The 19227-nt window shown below is 37.8% G+C and overlaps 1 protein-coding gene across 1 annotated transcript in view; it reads right to left on the bottom strand.

The window, feature by feature from the left end:
* dnajb14 (DnaJ heat shock protein family (Hsp40) member B14) overlaps positions 1-15553 on the bottom strand; it is a 65481-nt gene extending 49928 nt beyond the window's left edge. The window contains exon 1 of the mRNA XM_067441595.1: positions 15363-15553. Within this exon, the coding sequence (XP_067297696.1) occupies positions 15363-15498 (136 nt within the window). The 5' untranslated portion in view covers positions 15499-15553. The remainder of the gene's footprint in view (positions 1-15362) is intronic.
* Between the last annotated feature and the right edge of the window lie 3674 nt (positions 15554-19227).

Consider the following 19227-nt stretch of genomic DNA (forward strand, 5'->3'; position numbering starts at 1 on the left):
ATTGTCAATTTGCATCATAGGAGGAATTTTTCTAGAAATAAAATGCATAAATCTCTTGTCTCAGTGAGATATGAGGGGGGAAAGCACAATAATTTGAATATACTCCAGGGTTTCTACTGATACAAAGCCATATGCTAATCGCTGAAGTAACCCTTTAAAGCTAATAACTATTAATATTTGAAGTACTTGAAGTGCAGTGTTATGTTGCATCATATTGGTCCTAAAAAGTAAATGTGATGTTTGTTACCTCAAAAATTTAAGGTCATTCCTATTTTATGTTTTATGTTCTATTATATTAACATTAAAAGCACACTGTTTTTTCACCAAAATAACAGTAAAGGGTAAAACAAACTGAATTGCCAAATATTTTAACAGAAAAAAAGGAATCTGCAAAAATTAAAACGGAAAAAACGGAATTTGCAAAAATTAAAACGGAATTTGGGAAAAAATAAAACGGAATTTGGGAAAAAATAAAACGGATTTTATAGGGCCCCATATCTATCTCAAAAGATATTGATGATAGAGAATATATCTTTTCAGATATGGATTGACAAGATTGTGTGTAATCTGGTGATATGAGAACCATGATGGTGGGACAATCCATGAAATAATAATTTGGAAAAAATGCATGTACTGTATATGAAATAGCATTTTATGCAACAACAATGACTGGTGCTAGTTTCAAAACCAGATTAAACAACCATACTATGTTGAACAGATAAGCCACTTGCATCATCTGAAAAGGTGAGTCCTGTTGTACTCCGATCATCTTTGTTCTACAAGCAAGGTACTAGTTCCACCGTGAAGCAGAAAGTCCACTCTTTCATTTGATTAGGGTTGGGCATCGTTTTGATTTGAACGATTCTGATTCCGATTCCGATTCTTACTTTCGATTCCGGTTCTTTTCGATTTTCGATTCCGATTCTTTGAGGGGTGGAGTCAAAACATGTCACATCGATATTCAATGCTATTTTCAATACAATGGGGGAGAACGCTGCATATACTGTCAATTAGATATTTTTTATATAATTTTTTTTTTGTCTGTCTTTTGAAAGTCTAGGCAATCAAAAATTTATTCTGAAGAGATCACTAAATATAATAAAGCTTTTAAGCTTTTTCTCATATATAAACATTGATCAATGACTATTAAAATTATCTCACAAATATTTGTTAACTCAATGTATTTTTTACAACGGGGTAATGTGTTGCAATAGTTTACACACAGCACAAGTAAGCTTGATTTTGAATGGTAAATTGAATAAACAAAGATACTTATTACACAAAATAGCACAAATAAATACAATAGAATAAAAGATATAAATTAAATAGACTGCTTTATTTTTTCAGGTAGGTCTAACATTCAGGTAAGAAACTGAATAAAAAAACGCAAAGTGGCTAAATAAATTTAAAATAACATTGGATAATGTTTTTGCAAAAAATTAAATAGTTTCATATAAAACCATTAAAGTTACACACGTTGATCAGTCAAGAGCAGTGTGATCGTTTGTCTTTTTGTAGTTTGACTTTGAATAACAAATGACTGCGGTCCCTTTAAGAACTGCCGCACTCATGGATCCTGAACACTGTTCCTGTTACTCATTCTTCATTTCTTCCTGAATTGTTTAAGACTGTTTACATACTCTTCAAAATGTACACTGAGAATTAGTTTGAGTGTATTTGACCAATAATAAGCTGGAAAAAGAAGCACATATTTGCACTTGTATGTCAGAGGGGGCTTTATTACGGTAGACTATGTGTGTATGTGCGCTTCAGATGTGAGCGCGAAATCTGCGGGGATTCGTAGAATTATGTGCAATCCCGCGCGAAATTCAGACCGATCACACACACTAACACTAACACGCTGTCGTAAGGAAAAGTCCAGCAGAACGCGCGTCCGTCGTGTTCAGGGGTTAACCGGCTGAATGAGAATATGCGGCTGCGCTTCAACTCGCTGTCGGTCGGAGAGGAGAGGAAAGGAGGGCGCAGCTGGGATCGATTGTGTAGGCTGAGCAGGCTATATCTTTTCAGATATTTCAGTATCGATATTTTTGACAACACTAGTTGCACTGTGCCGACCCAGGCTTTTAAAAGTGAAATAAACCCACACTTCAGAGCCGCTTACCGGGCTTCCATGACTAAAAGAACAAGCGTGCGCGCAAGCTCCGGAAATCACGTGGCCATGGAAACCAAAACTTGCCGGCTTGGAACCGAAGATCGGAACCGAAAATAAATTTTCTAAACGATTCCAATGGAATCGTTATTTTTTAAACGGTTCCAAGTTAGAACCGGTTCTCGATGCCCAACCCTACATTTGATACCTGTTTAATACAATAACTACTTCATGAGTAATTAAAAAAAGATTGAGTGTGTGGAGATGCAGGAATGGAAGCATTTTTTTTTTTTTATATTTATGAGTGTGCGGAGATACAGAGATTTTAGAAGTATTTTAAGATGGCTGAAATTTTAAAACCAGATTACTTTTCAATAATTTGTTGCACAGACTAGTCCTGATGCTATTTTTAGCACCACATATTTAAATGTTCCTTGTTCCTGATATCCCAGTATTTCTGTTATTTTCAGAGTAATGTACATCACAGAATAGAGAAGTATGGCAGAACAAAGTGCAAAGCCAGAATATTTAATACACTGTTCGGAAGATGACTCTAACCTTGTGGCACCTATGAATATAGATTCATGGAACACACTACTCAGAGCAGCTAAAATAAGAGGCTACAGCCCCATCCTTGATCTTGCTAAAGACCCACCTAGAGGTAGCATACCATCAGTATTGCATCACATGAAATGTTGTAGCATCTTCACTATAAAGAAACTGCTTGACAGTATCCTTGCAAAAGAAAGTTCCTCAGAAAGAGCTCTCACAGAAGACTTAAGAAAATCCACTAGACTTGGTCCACCGGCATCAAGGGTGTATGAGGGCAAATGTATATTTTGTGACAAATGTAGCAAGTAATTGAAAGGTCAAAAGACAAACGAGAGCCTGACAAAATGCACAGACTAGAGAGCTGATTATACAATCAGGAGAGCAGCTGTCAGGAAAGGTGATAACAGAATGGACATAGATGGACAACTGATGACAAAGGTATGCTTAGTTAGTTGTAAGCACAGCATAGGAATACCTGCAAGTCATTTCTGCCTGACGTATACCTCCGTATACCTCCTTGGGTTGGCTGCAGAGTCGTCAGCCAGGAGCCACCCTTAGTTGATGTTTCGCTTCTTTAATCCAGGAACATCTCCGGGACATCTCCCTACTGTACCCTGAAGCCAGTCTTAGGATCCTTTTCTCCCCAACACATTGTCCTTTCTCCAGGGCCAGAGCCAGAAGCTCCCTTGCTCTGCCATCTCTGCTAGCCCATTTAGTGTCTTTGATAACCTGGCACCTCTCACAGCTACGGACTTCAGGAGCCATTGCATGGAGGTTCCAGTGAAGTCTCAACAGCCGACTTCCACTGGGTATGTGGTAACGTGCCACCCTGCCTCTGTGTATGCAGCTCATAGGTCTGCATACTTCTCCTTTTTCCTCTCAAAAGCAGACTCTAGGCCGTCTTCCCAAGGCACAGTCAGTCAGTCACAAGAACGGCACATAACCGTTCTTGTAATGGTAGACCAGAGCACAATGTCTGGTCAGAGGGAGGTTACGGTGATCTGCTGTGGAAACTTCAGTTGGTGATCAAGATCAGCTTTCAATTTCCAGTTGCCTCAGAGTGACAGTAAGGACAACTTCTCTCAGGTGCTTCTTAATCCTCACCCCCTTGCCTCACAAATTAGATCAGCACGTAAGTTGCTGCTGGGCTGGGCCTGTTGGCTTCCAATCTGCGTGCCTCGATGACTTCAGCTACTTTTCGCAGGACCTGGTCGTGACGCCAACCATAACGTCCTTGGGTCAGTGCCGTTTTGAAGCTGGATAGGTTGTACTGTAAGCTGGGGTTCTGATGTCCACAAAGCTTGTAGGTATCCTCTGAGCCATACCAAAGGTACAGATTCTGGGGGCTTGGTAGGGTATTGTAAGCTAAGCCTTGCCTGAGGCATCCATCACAAATCAGCATCACGTCACAGCCTTTTCAATGACAACCTCCCAGGGTGTCCATCTCCCTTGTTGGCATTGGCTCATGGCTTTGATTTTGTTCCTCCCTTACAACTTCAGATATACCAGGTTTTTTCTCTCTACCTTTGAGGCTTTGGACCCCATCTTTAGGTGGTGTTCCCCAACCAAAGCCTGCCCTGCCATATTGCACCAATCCGACAACCTCCTGGTGTTGTAGGCAGGTAATGGCCTGGTGTACTGACTGACTGTGATGCTTTCCATTTCCTTCCAGTCTACTTTTGGGCCTTGGTGTATTGCACTGCCGGATCCAGTAAGTCGTTCTGCTCTTATAACAGATGCAACTTCTCCAGCTTGTAGTCGAAGGTGGATTTCATTGGGAGCCTCAAGGAGTTTCTTCAAACAGGGCTACATTTGACAGACATCGGGAAAGGCCCAGCCACTTACAGATATATTTGTTAGCCTTTGAGTCCATCTTCTGGACTGCTGATATGCCGATGTCAACAGGTTGAGGGGCCACATCAAGAAATGGTACAAAGGAAACTGGTAACACCAGATGTTCATTTTGCCAGGTAACAAGTTTTGGTCAACCTTTCAAGGCATTCAGAGAGAATATGATGATGATGATGATGATGATGATGATGATGATGATGATGATGATGATGATGATGATGATGATGATGAATAAACAGAAACAGTTTGCAATGACCAAATATGTTCATAAACAAGGTAGGATTGTTTAGTTTTTTCTTTGTATGACATGTTCTGTTCAAATAGTTACAAGATTTTTTCATTCTTTGGCTCAACGGTTAGTGTCATTGAAGGCTATTTTTTGTGACAAAGCTACAACTAACAAAAGGTTATCATGTAATATCTAGAGATATGGATTAAAACAAAAAATCAAACTAGAATTTGCCACCTTGGGTGGTACCAATTAGTGAAAAAAGTGGCCTGGGCTCATGGACTATTACTTAATGTTACAAATGGAATATTGGATATAATGTATTATAATGGATTACTGTATTATATAAAGTGTTTTCATATAAATCCAAACAGTTTGCTTTTTTAGAACACTTTAGGGTGCTTTCACATCTCTAGTTCCGTTCATTTGGTCCGAACCAAGGGCAAACAATTATACATTGTTGCATTTTTCAGCTTTTTTGGTTCCTTTTCACACCGCACTGATTGCTTTGGTCCGAACCAGTTGAAACGAACCAAAACGCAGGCACGTGACAACATCCACATCACACATTGGCCATGGCGTATTTCCTAAACTGCTTTTCGATTGGTCAGAATTTACGTGTGGGAAAATTCCAACAGAAGAGCCAAAGCCAGTAAACTATAACTATGGAGAGACGACTGCGTGGGCCAGTTTTGTCCCTGGCCATAATCTACTACACTGTGTGTATTTACCATAGTATGCAAACAAAACATTTCTATAATGAAGCGCGGATGCAACCAAGGGGGTAATCTAGCGCTCGGAAAGCGTTCCACCCCTAGGGGCTGCCATTGCTAACCAAGCCATCACCTGCTGTTAGCATCCCATTGACTCCCATTCATTTTTGAGTCACTTTGACAGTGAATAACTTTACATCTGAGACGTTTAAAGACTCCATTTGTCCATTGTTTATTTCTAAAGAAACACGACAATGCATAAAAGGCTCCGTTACCTTGTATCTTACACTATCGCCCCGCAGAAGCTGTTTTTGTAAAAAATAGGCTAACGATTGCGTCATAACCAACGCGACTTTGTCGCACAGTTGAGAAATTACCGTATAGACCTGAGGAGACGCTCGCAGGCAATCTTTTACTGTCTATGAGACAGTCGGGGGGACGTGGAGACATAAAGTCTGATAAAGTCAAGGGAGAAGAATGGGGAGAAGCCCATAGTGAGCCAAAAGCAACGGGAGAAAATATTTAAACAACGTGATTCTGATTTCACTTTCCACAACTACTAGAAGACCTACAGCTGTCAGACAGGAGGCTCACGTCACATCTACATCCTCAAGCTCAGTCTGAGCCTGCGCAGTTCGCTCAGCCATCAGGAAGTGAGTGCCCCTAGGTTGACTTCATTATTTTGCCGTTGACGTCAATGGGGTCGCTGTGTCCATTTCTTTTACTGTCTATGGATACAACATGAAAACAACGTTCTAATGCACTGCAGATGGCGAGCGCGCATCGCTCGTCACTTCAAGCGGAGGCGTGCATTAATTATTAACTCTTGACATGCTCATCTTCCGAAAATATTGCCAACGATCTATCAGGTAATAATATCATGCACACAATGTCAGCGCAGCTTACTACAGCAGCTGGTTCAGTCCAAAAATGATCAGTACTTTTGCAGTTGGTTCTGTTCAAGGTCGGATCACGTTCTCACCACAAACAAACCGCTCGAGAGTTCGTTTGAAATCGTACCGAGACCACCTCTTCAAGGAGGTCTCGGTACGCTTGTTTGGTCCGCTTTTGGTGCGCACCTGAGTGCGATTGCTGCTTTCAGACCTGACCAAACGAACCGCACCAAAGAGGGAAACAAACTCTAGTACGATTCAACCGAACTAAATGAGGCAGGTGTGAAAGCACCCTTAGACGGTTTTCTTATCAAAATAACTAAGTATGTATTGAAATCGAATGCGTTTCTGACGTGTTTATATTTCTGTCGGATGCATGACCATACAGTTTGGTTTCTTACATCACTAGTTGTTACATCGCTTTAACTGCTTGAGGTAAATGTTACTGGTACTGCTAATGTTAGCGTCCTGTCAGCCTCGATGACAAAGTAAAGTACATAACCAACTCACCAAAAAAAAATTACTTTATAATGATTTGGCAACATGTACTGAAGTGTTCTGTATTCATACCGTTTTCCTTTTGCTGTTTTAAACGCGTGTCAGATGTGTCAGCGCGCTCTGTGCAGCGTGCTGTGAAGCGCGCAGCCTCACGTGTTAATGTAAACAGTGAGAGTTTTTTATTTGGCCTGTAGAGGCCGCTCTTGCGCCAGCAGACCCTTCTCAGAGCTCTCATAGGCTACTGTGTAAAGACAGCACCCTTCTCAGCCGCTCACACAATGGACGCAAACCGGAAAAACTATCGGTATTGATTTTTACTGATAAACGATTGTTCCACCAGTCAGCTATCAGTGCCGATTAATCTGCAAATCCGATGAATCGGTCGACCTCTAGGACAAAACAGAGTCTCTTTTGTAAACTTTGTTCAATGCATACGAGTGCTGCTGTATGTCTGATTATGGGCCGTCATCACCCGGGTGTAGAGCGAGAAGATGCGAATGAGAACTCGCGTGCACGCTGTGAGAAGATCTGTCTCTGTGCACTCGTTCCAAAGCGCACACAAGTCTCACAGTGCGCAAATATTGAGTTCTCTTTCAAATCTTGTGCTTGTACGGTCAAAATCACACACACAAAAATATAGTATCCAAGCAGACATAGTCTGTACTCTGTATATGCCTTAAGTGAACTTTATACAGTCAAGAAAGACGACGCATATCCCTGCAATAGGTCTTAAAGGGACATCACTCACTGCTCTTGATTGAATAGCTTTAAGCATTCATTTTTAATTTAAATAGGTAACTATGCAGTTATTTTACATTTGATTACTTTATTACATTTCTCTCTGTGTGTGGTGTTGCTATGATGACGGCGTGTTGATTGTTAGTAAAGGCCCTGACTGAAACCGCACGGTATGCTACTGTGTGTGTGTGTGTGTGTATATATATATATATATATATATATATATATATATATATATATATATATATATATATATTAGTGCTGCAACGACGCGTCGACGTCATCGATGACGTCGACTACGGAAATACGTCGACGTTCGTGAAATGCGTCGACGCGTCGTGTCAGACGTTCAACTCGCGTAATGTTGGCTTCTGCTCCTGGTTCTATAACAAAAACCTAGACCGCGAATATCAAAAGTATGGGAATACTTTAAACAGAGGCCAAACAGTGTTTCCCACACATAGACTAATTTGTGGCGGACTGCCACATAATCAATAACGGCCGCCACATTCGTCATTCATTCATTTTTACGCTATTTAAAAGACGCACGCATATTCGTTTAGCTGCATTTCCTTAAGTTCTCTCTCCGCCCTTTTGCGCGTCTCTTACTCACTCACACACACACGCGTTGCATTCGACCGTAAAACAAGTTTTATTGCATTTTGGCGCATTTTAAAACCAGAGCAGTTGAATAACAGAGTTGCGACAAGCCTTCATCACGCGGCAGCGCGCGGTCACGGCGCTCATTATAATCTAAACAAACCAGCGCGGTGTCAATCAATACAGACCAGTGTTTCCCAACCGGGATCCCGAGCAAAAGTTGCGGGGACGCACTTACACTTCGGTTCATCTCGCATCTGATGACGCATCTTTAATATGGGTTGTAACTTGAAAATAATGCTGTATGTATGTTTCTGTCGATGGATACACGTGCTGACTCCTCAGGTAGACTACAACAACAGCGATAATAAAAGTAAAACGTGGGCAAAACGGTCTCTCTTTGTGAACTTTATAAAACGCATGCGAGTGCTGCTGTACGTCCGAATATGAGCAGTCATTTTCACCGTCATCACTCCCGTGTAGCCAGGAGACTCGAATGAGAAGATCTGTCTCTGTGCACTCGTCCCAATGCGCGCAAATATTGAGTTATCTTTCAAATCCTGTGCTTAAACGGACAAACTCACAAAAAGTATGTCAATGTCATAGCCTACTCTATGCCTTAAGTGAACTTTATACAGAAAATACGACGACTATCTGTGGGTCTTAAAGGGGCAGTAGCCTTCACTGCTGTCTGTTTAATGTCAAACAAAAGATAAAGACATCACTCACTGCTCCTGACTGAATAGCTTTTGTAAGTTTAATAAGGATTATTTTTTAATTTAAACAGTTAAATGTGTGGTTATTTTACTTTTGATTACTTCATTCCATTTCTCTGCCTAAAAATGAATGTTAGACCTACCTGAAAATCCTGAAAAGCATTGTTTATTTTATTCTCATCTTTGCTCAATAGTATTTATTTGTGCTGCTGCTTCTATTTAAGTTATCTGTTCTTATTTTCTTTATTTTCATTTGACAGTAGTCCTTTTTCCCCTGAACATAGCAAATACCGAACTGTACTGAAACGTGAACTTAAAACTGTGATACAAAGCGAACTGTGAGCAGTCTGTACTGTTATACCTCTAGCGTAACTTATGTGAGGGGTGCCACAGAATTTTGAAAAATTTCAAAGGGTAAAAAAATTAATCGTTAGATTAGTCGACTAATCGAAAAAATAATCGTTAGATTAGTCGACAGAAAAAATAATCGTTAGTTGCAGCTCTAATATATATATATATATAGTGTCAAGTCTCCCGAGCTCTCATCAGCGTCACCCTGGCAACAAAACCAAAACACCTCAACGCAACCAGCAAGGGGCCGGACCGTCACAGCTGCAGGCCATCACCACACCCTATGACAGCCATCACCCTGGAACACCAGTCTGAGCACAATCTCCATGCAGCACTACGCTAACGCTTGTCTCTCTCATTCACCCAGACAGCAGCCTGTGACGCTCTGGCCACACCGTCACACAGACGTCACCGCTAGCACCAGGGAACCCGGAAGGAGGACACACACACAGTGCACCTGCACCACCACTATTCAACTTTTGTTCACTATATGCACAATAAATCCACCCTCTGGGGGTTTTGCACCAATTGTATTGTTGCGAGATCCTTCACCCTGCCACTATATATATATATATATATATATATATATATATATATATATAGTGGCAGGGTGAAGGATAATATATTTTTTATATATATATAAAAAATTGTTTCTTTTTTCGGATTTCCCGATAAATGGCGCCATCTTGTGGACGTTTTGAGAATTGCATACAAGCGCGCCATTACAGGACTGTGTCTGAGGGGAGATGAGTCAACAAGGGTGTTCAACGGTAAAATAACCGTCATCTCTTAATTAATAAACTTTGTTTAACATAACAGTCAGGCACAATTGAGATATCCTCAAATAAGTTGCTATGAGATGATATTGTGTAGTTATGTAGTTTAAATGCAGTGAGGTAATCTGTCATGTCACAATACAGACTTAACGTCACATGAATTAAATAAAACAGCCATGAATGAGAGCATATTGGAAATAAAAGCGCCAAACTTATTTCTTTCTGTTTATGCTCTGTTTTTTCCGTACCCATGTTAACGGACTACAGCTAGATGCAGATGCAGCGATCGTTTTCGTTTTTTACTTTGCTACACTGCTGCATTAAAGTGATAGAACATTGTTCACATTAAAATAAACATGTAGCATACTGATGCGAAAATCTAGTAATTTCACCACAGATGCATATAGCCTAATTTAAAATATAGCCTACTCTTGTTTCAAAGTCAACACATGGCTTTTTTCTCAAGTAAAGCAAGGAAACGACACCTTCCCTGGCACTTAGGTAAAGAAAAAGCGCCTAAATGGATATAGCACTTGTCCTTTCTTGGAGGTGGAAAACAAAGTTCTTTATGACCTTCAGGATTTCTTTTAAAGGGGTTTAAAAACGAAAGAAAAGACTGTTTTTGAAAAGCCTATTGTAAGTTTATAATTTAAAATGTTTAAGATTTTAGGCTATAACCTATGTTTAAATGTTTTCCCACTTGTGTGAGCTAAATCTTAAGTCGGCTACTAGGCTATAAATATGAATTAATGCAAATCTGAGGAGCCACGTTCAGTAACAACTTTTGAACCTTAAATAAAAAATAATGAATAAATGCTGTGTTTGTGTAATGCAACAGTGGCTCAGTTGCGGACTGCTGACGCAGCATATGTGAAAACACAGGGCGTGCGGCTCCTGCACCGCACACGCAACGCAAAACAGGCGTTAGGCTACATATTTGCGAGCTCCAACTTTTGCGATATTTTTAAATGTCGATAACAAATTATATCGAAATGACAGCGTTTCAATTAGCCGCAGTTATGCGACTAAAATGTATTATTTTCCTCTCGCGAGGTCATTCCAAAATGATGGCACTTGGTAGGTTTGTATATCCCATCCACTGCAATAGCCATTCTTTTTATTGGAAGGAGACGTGTGTGTTATCCAAGCATTAATGGCAAGAAAAGCCCCTTAGGCTTAAAGCTACACTGTGTGATATTTCCCCCCATCTAGCCGTGTAAAGGTATATGCCCATCCAGTGAATAATAGTTTCTATTCCTCTCAATTCTGATTTCGTTTTAACTCCTACGGTGGCCGATTTAGTCCAAGATTAACATGGCAATCCCTCTCTTCACATTCGACACAGTGCCATCGAAAGTTAAAACGCGAAAGGCGAAGCTTGAATTTACGGGTATGTCCCTCTTTGGCTAATGTACTTTCAAGATGGAGGGGCAACATGGCGACCAGCATTCGAACCCCTCACCCGTATGTATTTTCAATGGCATATTATAAACTTACGAGAATACTTTATTACTTGAAAGAAGTAAATATACATTAATGAGCACATATATTTTTAAAAGAACAAAAATATGTTCTTATGTAAGAACAAAAAAAAAAAAAAAGAAGAAGTGATTTTAGCTAAGAATAAACTAAAAAAGTTACAGAGTGTAGCTTTAAGTGGAACGTATATGAGGTGTGTGTGTGTGTTTCTCTCTAAGAAATGCTTTAAGGTCTTCATAATAATGTGGCATTTCTGTGTTTAGAATCAGTATTCCTGTAATTATATTCTCTTTTTATAAGTTAAATAAAGATCTCTGTCTCGTCTTCTCTCCAAACAAACCGTCATCTGTAAAGAATGATCGACTTTTACGCACGCCAATTTGACGCATATAGAGAAGAGCGAAATGTTTGAATTTGCATGGTGGTACTGTTGTTGTTTGTTGTTGTTGTTGATGTTTTACCACTTCGTTATTTTGGCTAGAAATTTTGTTTGTTGGAAATATTTACTGAATTTAGAAATGCTTTAGAAATGAAAATCTTTCAGTTTTATAAACTAAATAAATGTTTGCAATGAAGACAGCTTTTGGAGTGCACTGCATGCAAAATAATCCGTTCCCTGAGTCCACAAATAATAGTAGACAGTTTATAATTATATATTGAACTTTTCTGTATCCTATTGCGCCACTGTGGGGAAAAAAAGGAAGAAAAAAAAGAAGAACGAAGCTTAATCTAATGACCGGACCAATCAAAATTTGACTTTGCCAGATTTTCTTTACTAAACTTGCTATTTAAGCTTAATGTTCACTCTAGGAAGAAAATGCAATTGGCAAATGTTATTTTCTAAATAGAATATTTTATCATTAAAATCCCCTTAACATTCATGGTGATCTGAGGGGGCGAGAGTGTCCTGGTGAGGGGGCGAGAGTTGATGTAAATGTATTTTGGTCTGTATGTAAGAGAGTGAAACTGCAAAAATTACAGTGTTTTAAACGCTCGGTTTAGTACTGTTGCTGTAATTGTAAAAAACAGAAATAACGGTTATATATATCGGTTACCGACACATAAACATGCAAATAATCAGTATCGGTAAATTAAAAAAATCTATATCGGTCGATCACTATACATATATTGCCAGATTCTTGGCGATACATAGCACTACCTGCAACCAGAAAAAAGTCGGAAAAAGCACAACACCTGCTAATACAGCCTTTCTCAAACTTTTTTCAGTCAGGGCACCTTTCAAAAGTTCATAAAATTTCAAGGCACCCCAGTTTAAAATATAATTTAAAAACACTGCATAAGCCAAATTTAAATGCAAATGTCCTGTTTATTTAGACAGGACAGTAATGAACAGAGCATAATACGAACTGTAAATAACAATAATAATAACTTTATAGCAACTTTATAGCACCTAAGTAATTAGGTTTACAAAGTAATTCACAAAATAATTAATCAGAGACACAAATGCCATAAAACCGTAAGAGGTGAACCGCACAATACAAGAACCCAACAACAAATCCTGACCAGGAGAACTAAACTGAAGTGCAGGATGCAGTTAAAATAAAATAAAAAGGGGCAGACATGACAAAAATAAAACATTCTGGCTGACCCCTCAACGTGAGTTTTTCAAAGCAACCGTTATTAATGTGAGTTAATATGGAGTCATGGTCCATGGAGTGGACCACAGTGTGCTGCGGAGCTAACAGAGACTTCCACCATCAGCTGTTTTCTGTTCACCATCAGCTCTGTTTCTGTTCACCATCAGCTCTGTTTCTGTTCACCATCAGCTCTTTGTGTTCTGTTATCTGTGTTGGTTGATTGTTTGTAGTATTCTATATTTTTACTTGTTATTCATTTTTTTGTTATTTTCCCCCCCTTTGTTGCACTTTGAGATTCTTCGGAATGAAAAGTGCATTATAAATAAAATCTATTATTATTATTATTATTATTATTAATGTGTCACTTTATGGTTTCCATGGTGACGTGTCATTGCTTGTCACGTGACACACCGCAGCAACAACAGAGCTGAATGAATGATGATCTGCTTTTATGTCATTTTTCCTTTTTTATTCAAAATATTCACAAATTTGTTAGATATGGCCTGAATTATCTGATATTCCGATTGTCAAATATATACAAGTGGAAGTGTTTAGTCGTTTAAACACCTTTATAATGATCGCGTTAGTTGATCTGTATGCACGATGGGCACCGCCATCGCCACCGCTGGCGCAGTTCAGAAAATCGGATCTGTTGGATTTACAAGACGTGAATTCATCCACTTCTCCCAAAATACATGAAAGTAAATGGCAGGTGAACTGGGAGAAGAATAGAGTAAACTTTAAAGTTACTTACACAATGTGTATCTGATATGAATAAACCTAATTATAATTGAAAGGATTATTATTGCCTCTTCATTTTTCATCATTGTGTATTTTACAAACTCTAAATGTATTGTTTAGTACGTATATGTATGAAACCTAAAAGAAACATTATGTGGCTGAAAACACTGAAAAGTTGTGATATATGACAGCTCTGAGCGCGCCTGTCTCTGGCTCAGTGCAAGCCATCGCGAAAGCACATTTGAATTTACATTTGAATGAACGTGATGCACTGACCGTTCTAATCATGTGTGAATGTGTGATCGTACGTGCGAAAGGGTTAAAAAGAAGAAGAATGTATTTATGTAAATTCAAATATATTTTATATATGAAATTTCAGATTTTTTTTTATTTTTTAGCCTATGTAATTTTTTGGCGGCACCCCTGACACAGTCAGGAGGCACCCCAGTGTGCCGCGGCACCCACTTTGAGAAAGGCTGTGCTAATACAGGAAAGAAAACCATTTTATGGATGTCAATGGAGGAGAGGCTTCTGAATAAACTGGTTTTAACTGAGCCTTTGTGCAAGTTAATTTTAATAGAAAGATACAGAATAACTGATAGTTGATATTTTAGTTTGATTACATCTTGTGAATTGGATGGTGCCTTACATGGCTGACATCGCCGTCGGTGTATGAATGGGTGAATGTGAGGCAAAAAAGTAAAGCGCTTTGGATGGCCATAGGGTCTGTTAAAAGCGCTATATAAATTCAGTCCAAATTTAGTCCATTTGATTAATATTGTAATTTAAAATATTTGTTTTAAATTATTATTACAAGTTATTGTTGAGGCATGTTATGTTTTATGTGCTTTCATTGTGTTTAAGTTAATAAGTATATTTTCTTACAATCAAAACGATTATATTTTTGATATAAACTTTATTTTGACTCTTATCTCTTTTTACACATCAGGTCATTAGCTTTATATAATACATAATTCTTTTTTATATAATTACATTGCACTTAATTAGGTTAAGCAAAACAAATGTGTCATGTCCGAAAACCATTTCAGTATTTAATTCAGGCAACAGCAATAACAAAAATAGGCTAACGTACGTTACTCAACTGCAGACACTGAATTGACATACTTAACGTTAGTGTCCCTTATAATTTCCGTTCATTTCCTAAAAAGAACCATTGTCCTATTGTTGTGCTAGCAAACCTCATGATTGCGTCCTGTATTCAGTTACGTTAATTGTACCCATTATTTAATGACACCGATGAAATGTGTTTTGAAATGTGTGTGAAACCCTCTGCTAGCCTGTTAATGATGTGTATGAAATGTTATTAATGTGTTACTTGATAGCCAGATTTTTATATGTGTAAGTTCTCCATATGTTGTGTATTAATATCGCTTAAGTGTCTTGCTTTTGGAAATAATATTTAAAACAAATAAGTTAAACAGATATTCAGCTAACGTTAGCTTCCATCTGCTGAACTAGCTTTTGTGGCGTTTGTAAATAAGACATTGATAATTTACCTTTTGCTTTCTTGGTTGGGTACAGCTTTTCTGCTTTGTAGAGGAATTTCAAAGCCTTTTCTTTATAGCCATCTTCGAGGGCTTTAGCGGCAATATTTAAACATTTTTCAGCTTCATCCCGGTTTCCTTCCATCATTTTCAGCTGACAATCAACACTGCGATTCAGGACAACACTTTCGCTTTCTTCTTCTTCTTTGGGGTTTAATGGCTTCACTACTGCCATCTTCTGGATTTATTTTCTTGACCATCATATTCTCCTCTTCAGTCCCGTAGATATACATAATAAAGGCTTTATTTTATATATATATATATATATATATATATATATATATATATATATATATATATATATATATATATATATATATATATATATATATATATATATATATATGTTCAGTCCTGTTAAAAAACTTCTGCTTTATTCATTCTCAGCACTTACTTCCTTTATTCCTGTACCTTTTTTTCTAATTCTTCCATCATCTTTTTCTGTTCTTCATAGTGTCTGCAACAAAATAGCATGCTCTATTTTCTGCAACCTGACAATATAGATAGCCAAAAAAACAAACAACAAAAAACAACAAAAAAAACAGTTGGGTGCTTCTTTATAATGTGTACTGTGCCATTCAAATTGCTGTGTAACATATTGCATATGCGTATAGGATTACGCAACCTACTATACGCATACGCATAACGTGTAACACAGTAATTTGATATAGGCTAGCCTAGCTCCTTGTCAGACCGGCTATTTGTAGCTCACTTATCAAAAGTCAAAACTGATTAATTGTAGTTGTACCAATTCAAAGTTCACATCTAGCCAAGTACAGTTCAAATCCCCAGATGTGTCCTCCTCCCCTTTTATCGAGGATGCATCAAGAGGTGACTTGTGGACTTCAGACAGACCGGTATCCCAGAATGCATCTCGCACCGATCAGCAAGCGTCAATAGCGGATGAGAAAACCTGCACATAACTGGCAAGAATGTATATGAGAACAAAACCTGCATTTAAAAATACTACATTTAATGTGTCACAAAATGTAGTTTTGTTTTTTTTGTTTGTTTTTTTTTAACAAAAAAAAAAAAAAACGGCAAAATACAAAACTCTCGTAGGGGAAAGATAATATACATACATATATACAAATGTCAAAAAAAAAAAAAAAAAAGGTAAAACAGCAAACAACAACAACAAAATGGTTACTTAAGAACAAGTCAAAGGCAAGATGGCTAAAGATAATAAAATTAACATATGGAGCAACACACACAAAGGGAGATTAATCAAAGCAGCAATTTCCTAGATATGTCACTGCACATTTTTCTTGCGATTTTAGTTGATTTGATCTTTTCCAGTGAGGTAAAAAATAACTTATAAACCAAACAAAAGAAGGCTTAGAACATCTCCACTTACTGCAATGAATATAATATTTACCCATAAGAATAATCATATTAACTAAATCTGATACTGATGAATCTATGTTATCCATATAAAAGAGGATGTGTGTCAAGGTAAGAGTAGGGATTTTATCCATCTTAAGTGACATCCAATTGTGTAGCTCTGACCAAAAGCTATTGGACACAGGGCAAAAAAAGAACATGTGTTCCAGAGTCTCATCAGTCATCTCGCAAAATGCACAAGGGTCTACATCAAATTTAAACATTTTCCTAAGAAAGTCCGCAGCCGGATATATTTTATAAATTATTTTAAAGTGAGTCTCTTTGACTTTTGGGGAAATGGGCCATTTAATGAATTTAAAATGTGTTCTTCCTATGGACAATGCACCCATATTCAGAACCTGTACACACAATCCTCTGTTATAATCAAAAAACAGTTTAGATCTTAAAGCATCATTAATATATTTATTATTACATTTATTGTCTGCTAAAGTACAATCATTGATAACTAAATTTGGTAAAATTGATAAGGGTCTTGTTTTTGTATATAACAATATGTTTTGAATTAACTGTAATAATGGTACCGGTATTGCTTTACATATCTTATTGTATTCATATGTACATTTTAAATTATATTTGTCTAAGAAGGCTTTATATTCCAACAAGTTTCCATTATCATCTATAACATCATTCACAAACACAATGCCCTTTTCATACCAATCATATCTGAAAAATGATTTTCTATTGATTTTAATGACCCTGTTGTTCCATAAGGTAGATCCGTGTGGAGAAAAAATATGGGTGAAGATCATTTTCCAGTATTGAAGAATTTGTTTATGGAATTTTGATAATTTAACAGGAATTTTGGTCACGTCAAAATCACATTGCAAAAGAAAATAAAGCCCTCCTACTTTTTTAAATATATGTCTGGGAATGTGAAACCAAATAGAATCTGGTTGTGATAGATATGATTTTAACCATTTAATCTTAAAGGTCCCAAACATTGATTCAAAGTCCAAGACTTTGATACCACCCATATCATATTCTTTAACAAGCTGTGATTTCCTAATATAATGGGTTTTATTTTTCCACAGGAATTTGAAAATAATTGAGTTGGCTTTCTTAATATTACCAGAAGAAATGTACAGGGAGTGACATGGATATATTACTTTGGAAATACCTTCTGTTTTAGATAAGGTAACTCTACCAAAGATAGTGAGGTCTCTGGTGAGCCAGCGACTTAATGATTTTTCCATATCTGTTAATCGGTTAGAAAAATTGACATATTCCCTTATGATTGCATTTTTGGATAAGACTATTCCAAGATATTTCACTTCAGATTTAACCTCAATTGAAGATATGATTGAATCTGTTGATGAGTGAATGGGAAGTAGCTCACATTTTTTTAATATTGAGTGTTAATCCTGAAGCTTTAGAGAAAATTGAAACTGAATCCAGGGCAACATCAGCCATGAATTTATTCCTTAAAAGGACTGCGGTGTCGTCTGCAAATTGACTAATTTTGAATTCCTTATCAAATATCGAGATACCATGCAATTCAGGGTTATGATTAGTGAGCATGATAAGTGATTGGGTGGCTAGAATAAACAGTTTGGGAGAAATCGGGCACCCTTGTCTAATACCGCGGAGCACCTCAAACCTAGGAGTTATACCAGGATTCAGAGATACAGAACTATATATGTCAGTATAAAACATCTTAATTATTTTACAAAATTTGCTCCCAAAACCTAAAAAATCCAAGACATCAAATAAAAAGGCATGCTCAACGTGTTCAAAGGCCTTGTAATCGAGAAATAGAATAAAGGCATCAGTATCAATGATATCTTGATAGTCAAGCAAGTCTAGTAGCAGTCTAGTATGATTGTGTATATTTCTGCTCCTTATAAAGGCTGACTGACACTCATCAATAATAAGTGATAATCCCTCATTCAGGCGATTAGCATAGACAAGTGCCAGTAATTTATAATCGGTATATAATAAGGTAATTGGTCTCCAATTATCTAATAAAAGATTATCTTTGTTAGGTTTGGAAATTAAAGTGATAATACCATGTTTCATAGTGGGAGAAAGTTTACCTTTTGATATACAGTCTAAATAGGCATTATAGAGCATTTCTCTGATATCATTTCAAAAGAAAGATAAAAGCTCCACGGTTATCCCGTCTATACCAGGTGTTCCCTTTCAGTCGGTCACGTTCGACGTACGTCAGAACTGAACCGACGAATTGGGATCTGCCCTCAGAGACCTATCCACTTCGAGTGTAAAAAACGAGCCAATCGGAGATTGGCATGTGATCCACACATTCCACGCTCCGCCCCGCAGCGCGGGTATAAATAGGAAGTGGAATGGTAGATCAAATGCTTTCAACTTCGGAGCCGAACAGTTCATTCTGTTTCCACGAAGAGTGTTTAAAAGACTGAGTCTTGGAGAGAGAGGAAGGAGAACTGCCAGTGCG

This window comes from Pseudorasbora parva, chromosome 4, assembly GCF_024679245.1.
Source record: "Pseudorasbora parva isolate DD20220531a chromosome 4, ASM2467924v1, whole genome shotgun sequence".
Classification (NCBI taxonomy): Eukaryota; Metazoa; Chordata; class Actinopteri; order Cypriniformes; family Gobionidae; genus Pseudorasbora; species Pseudorasbora parva.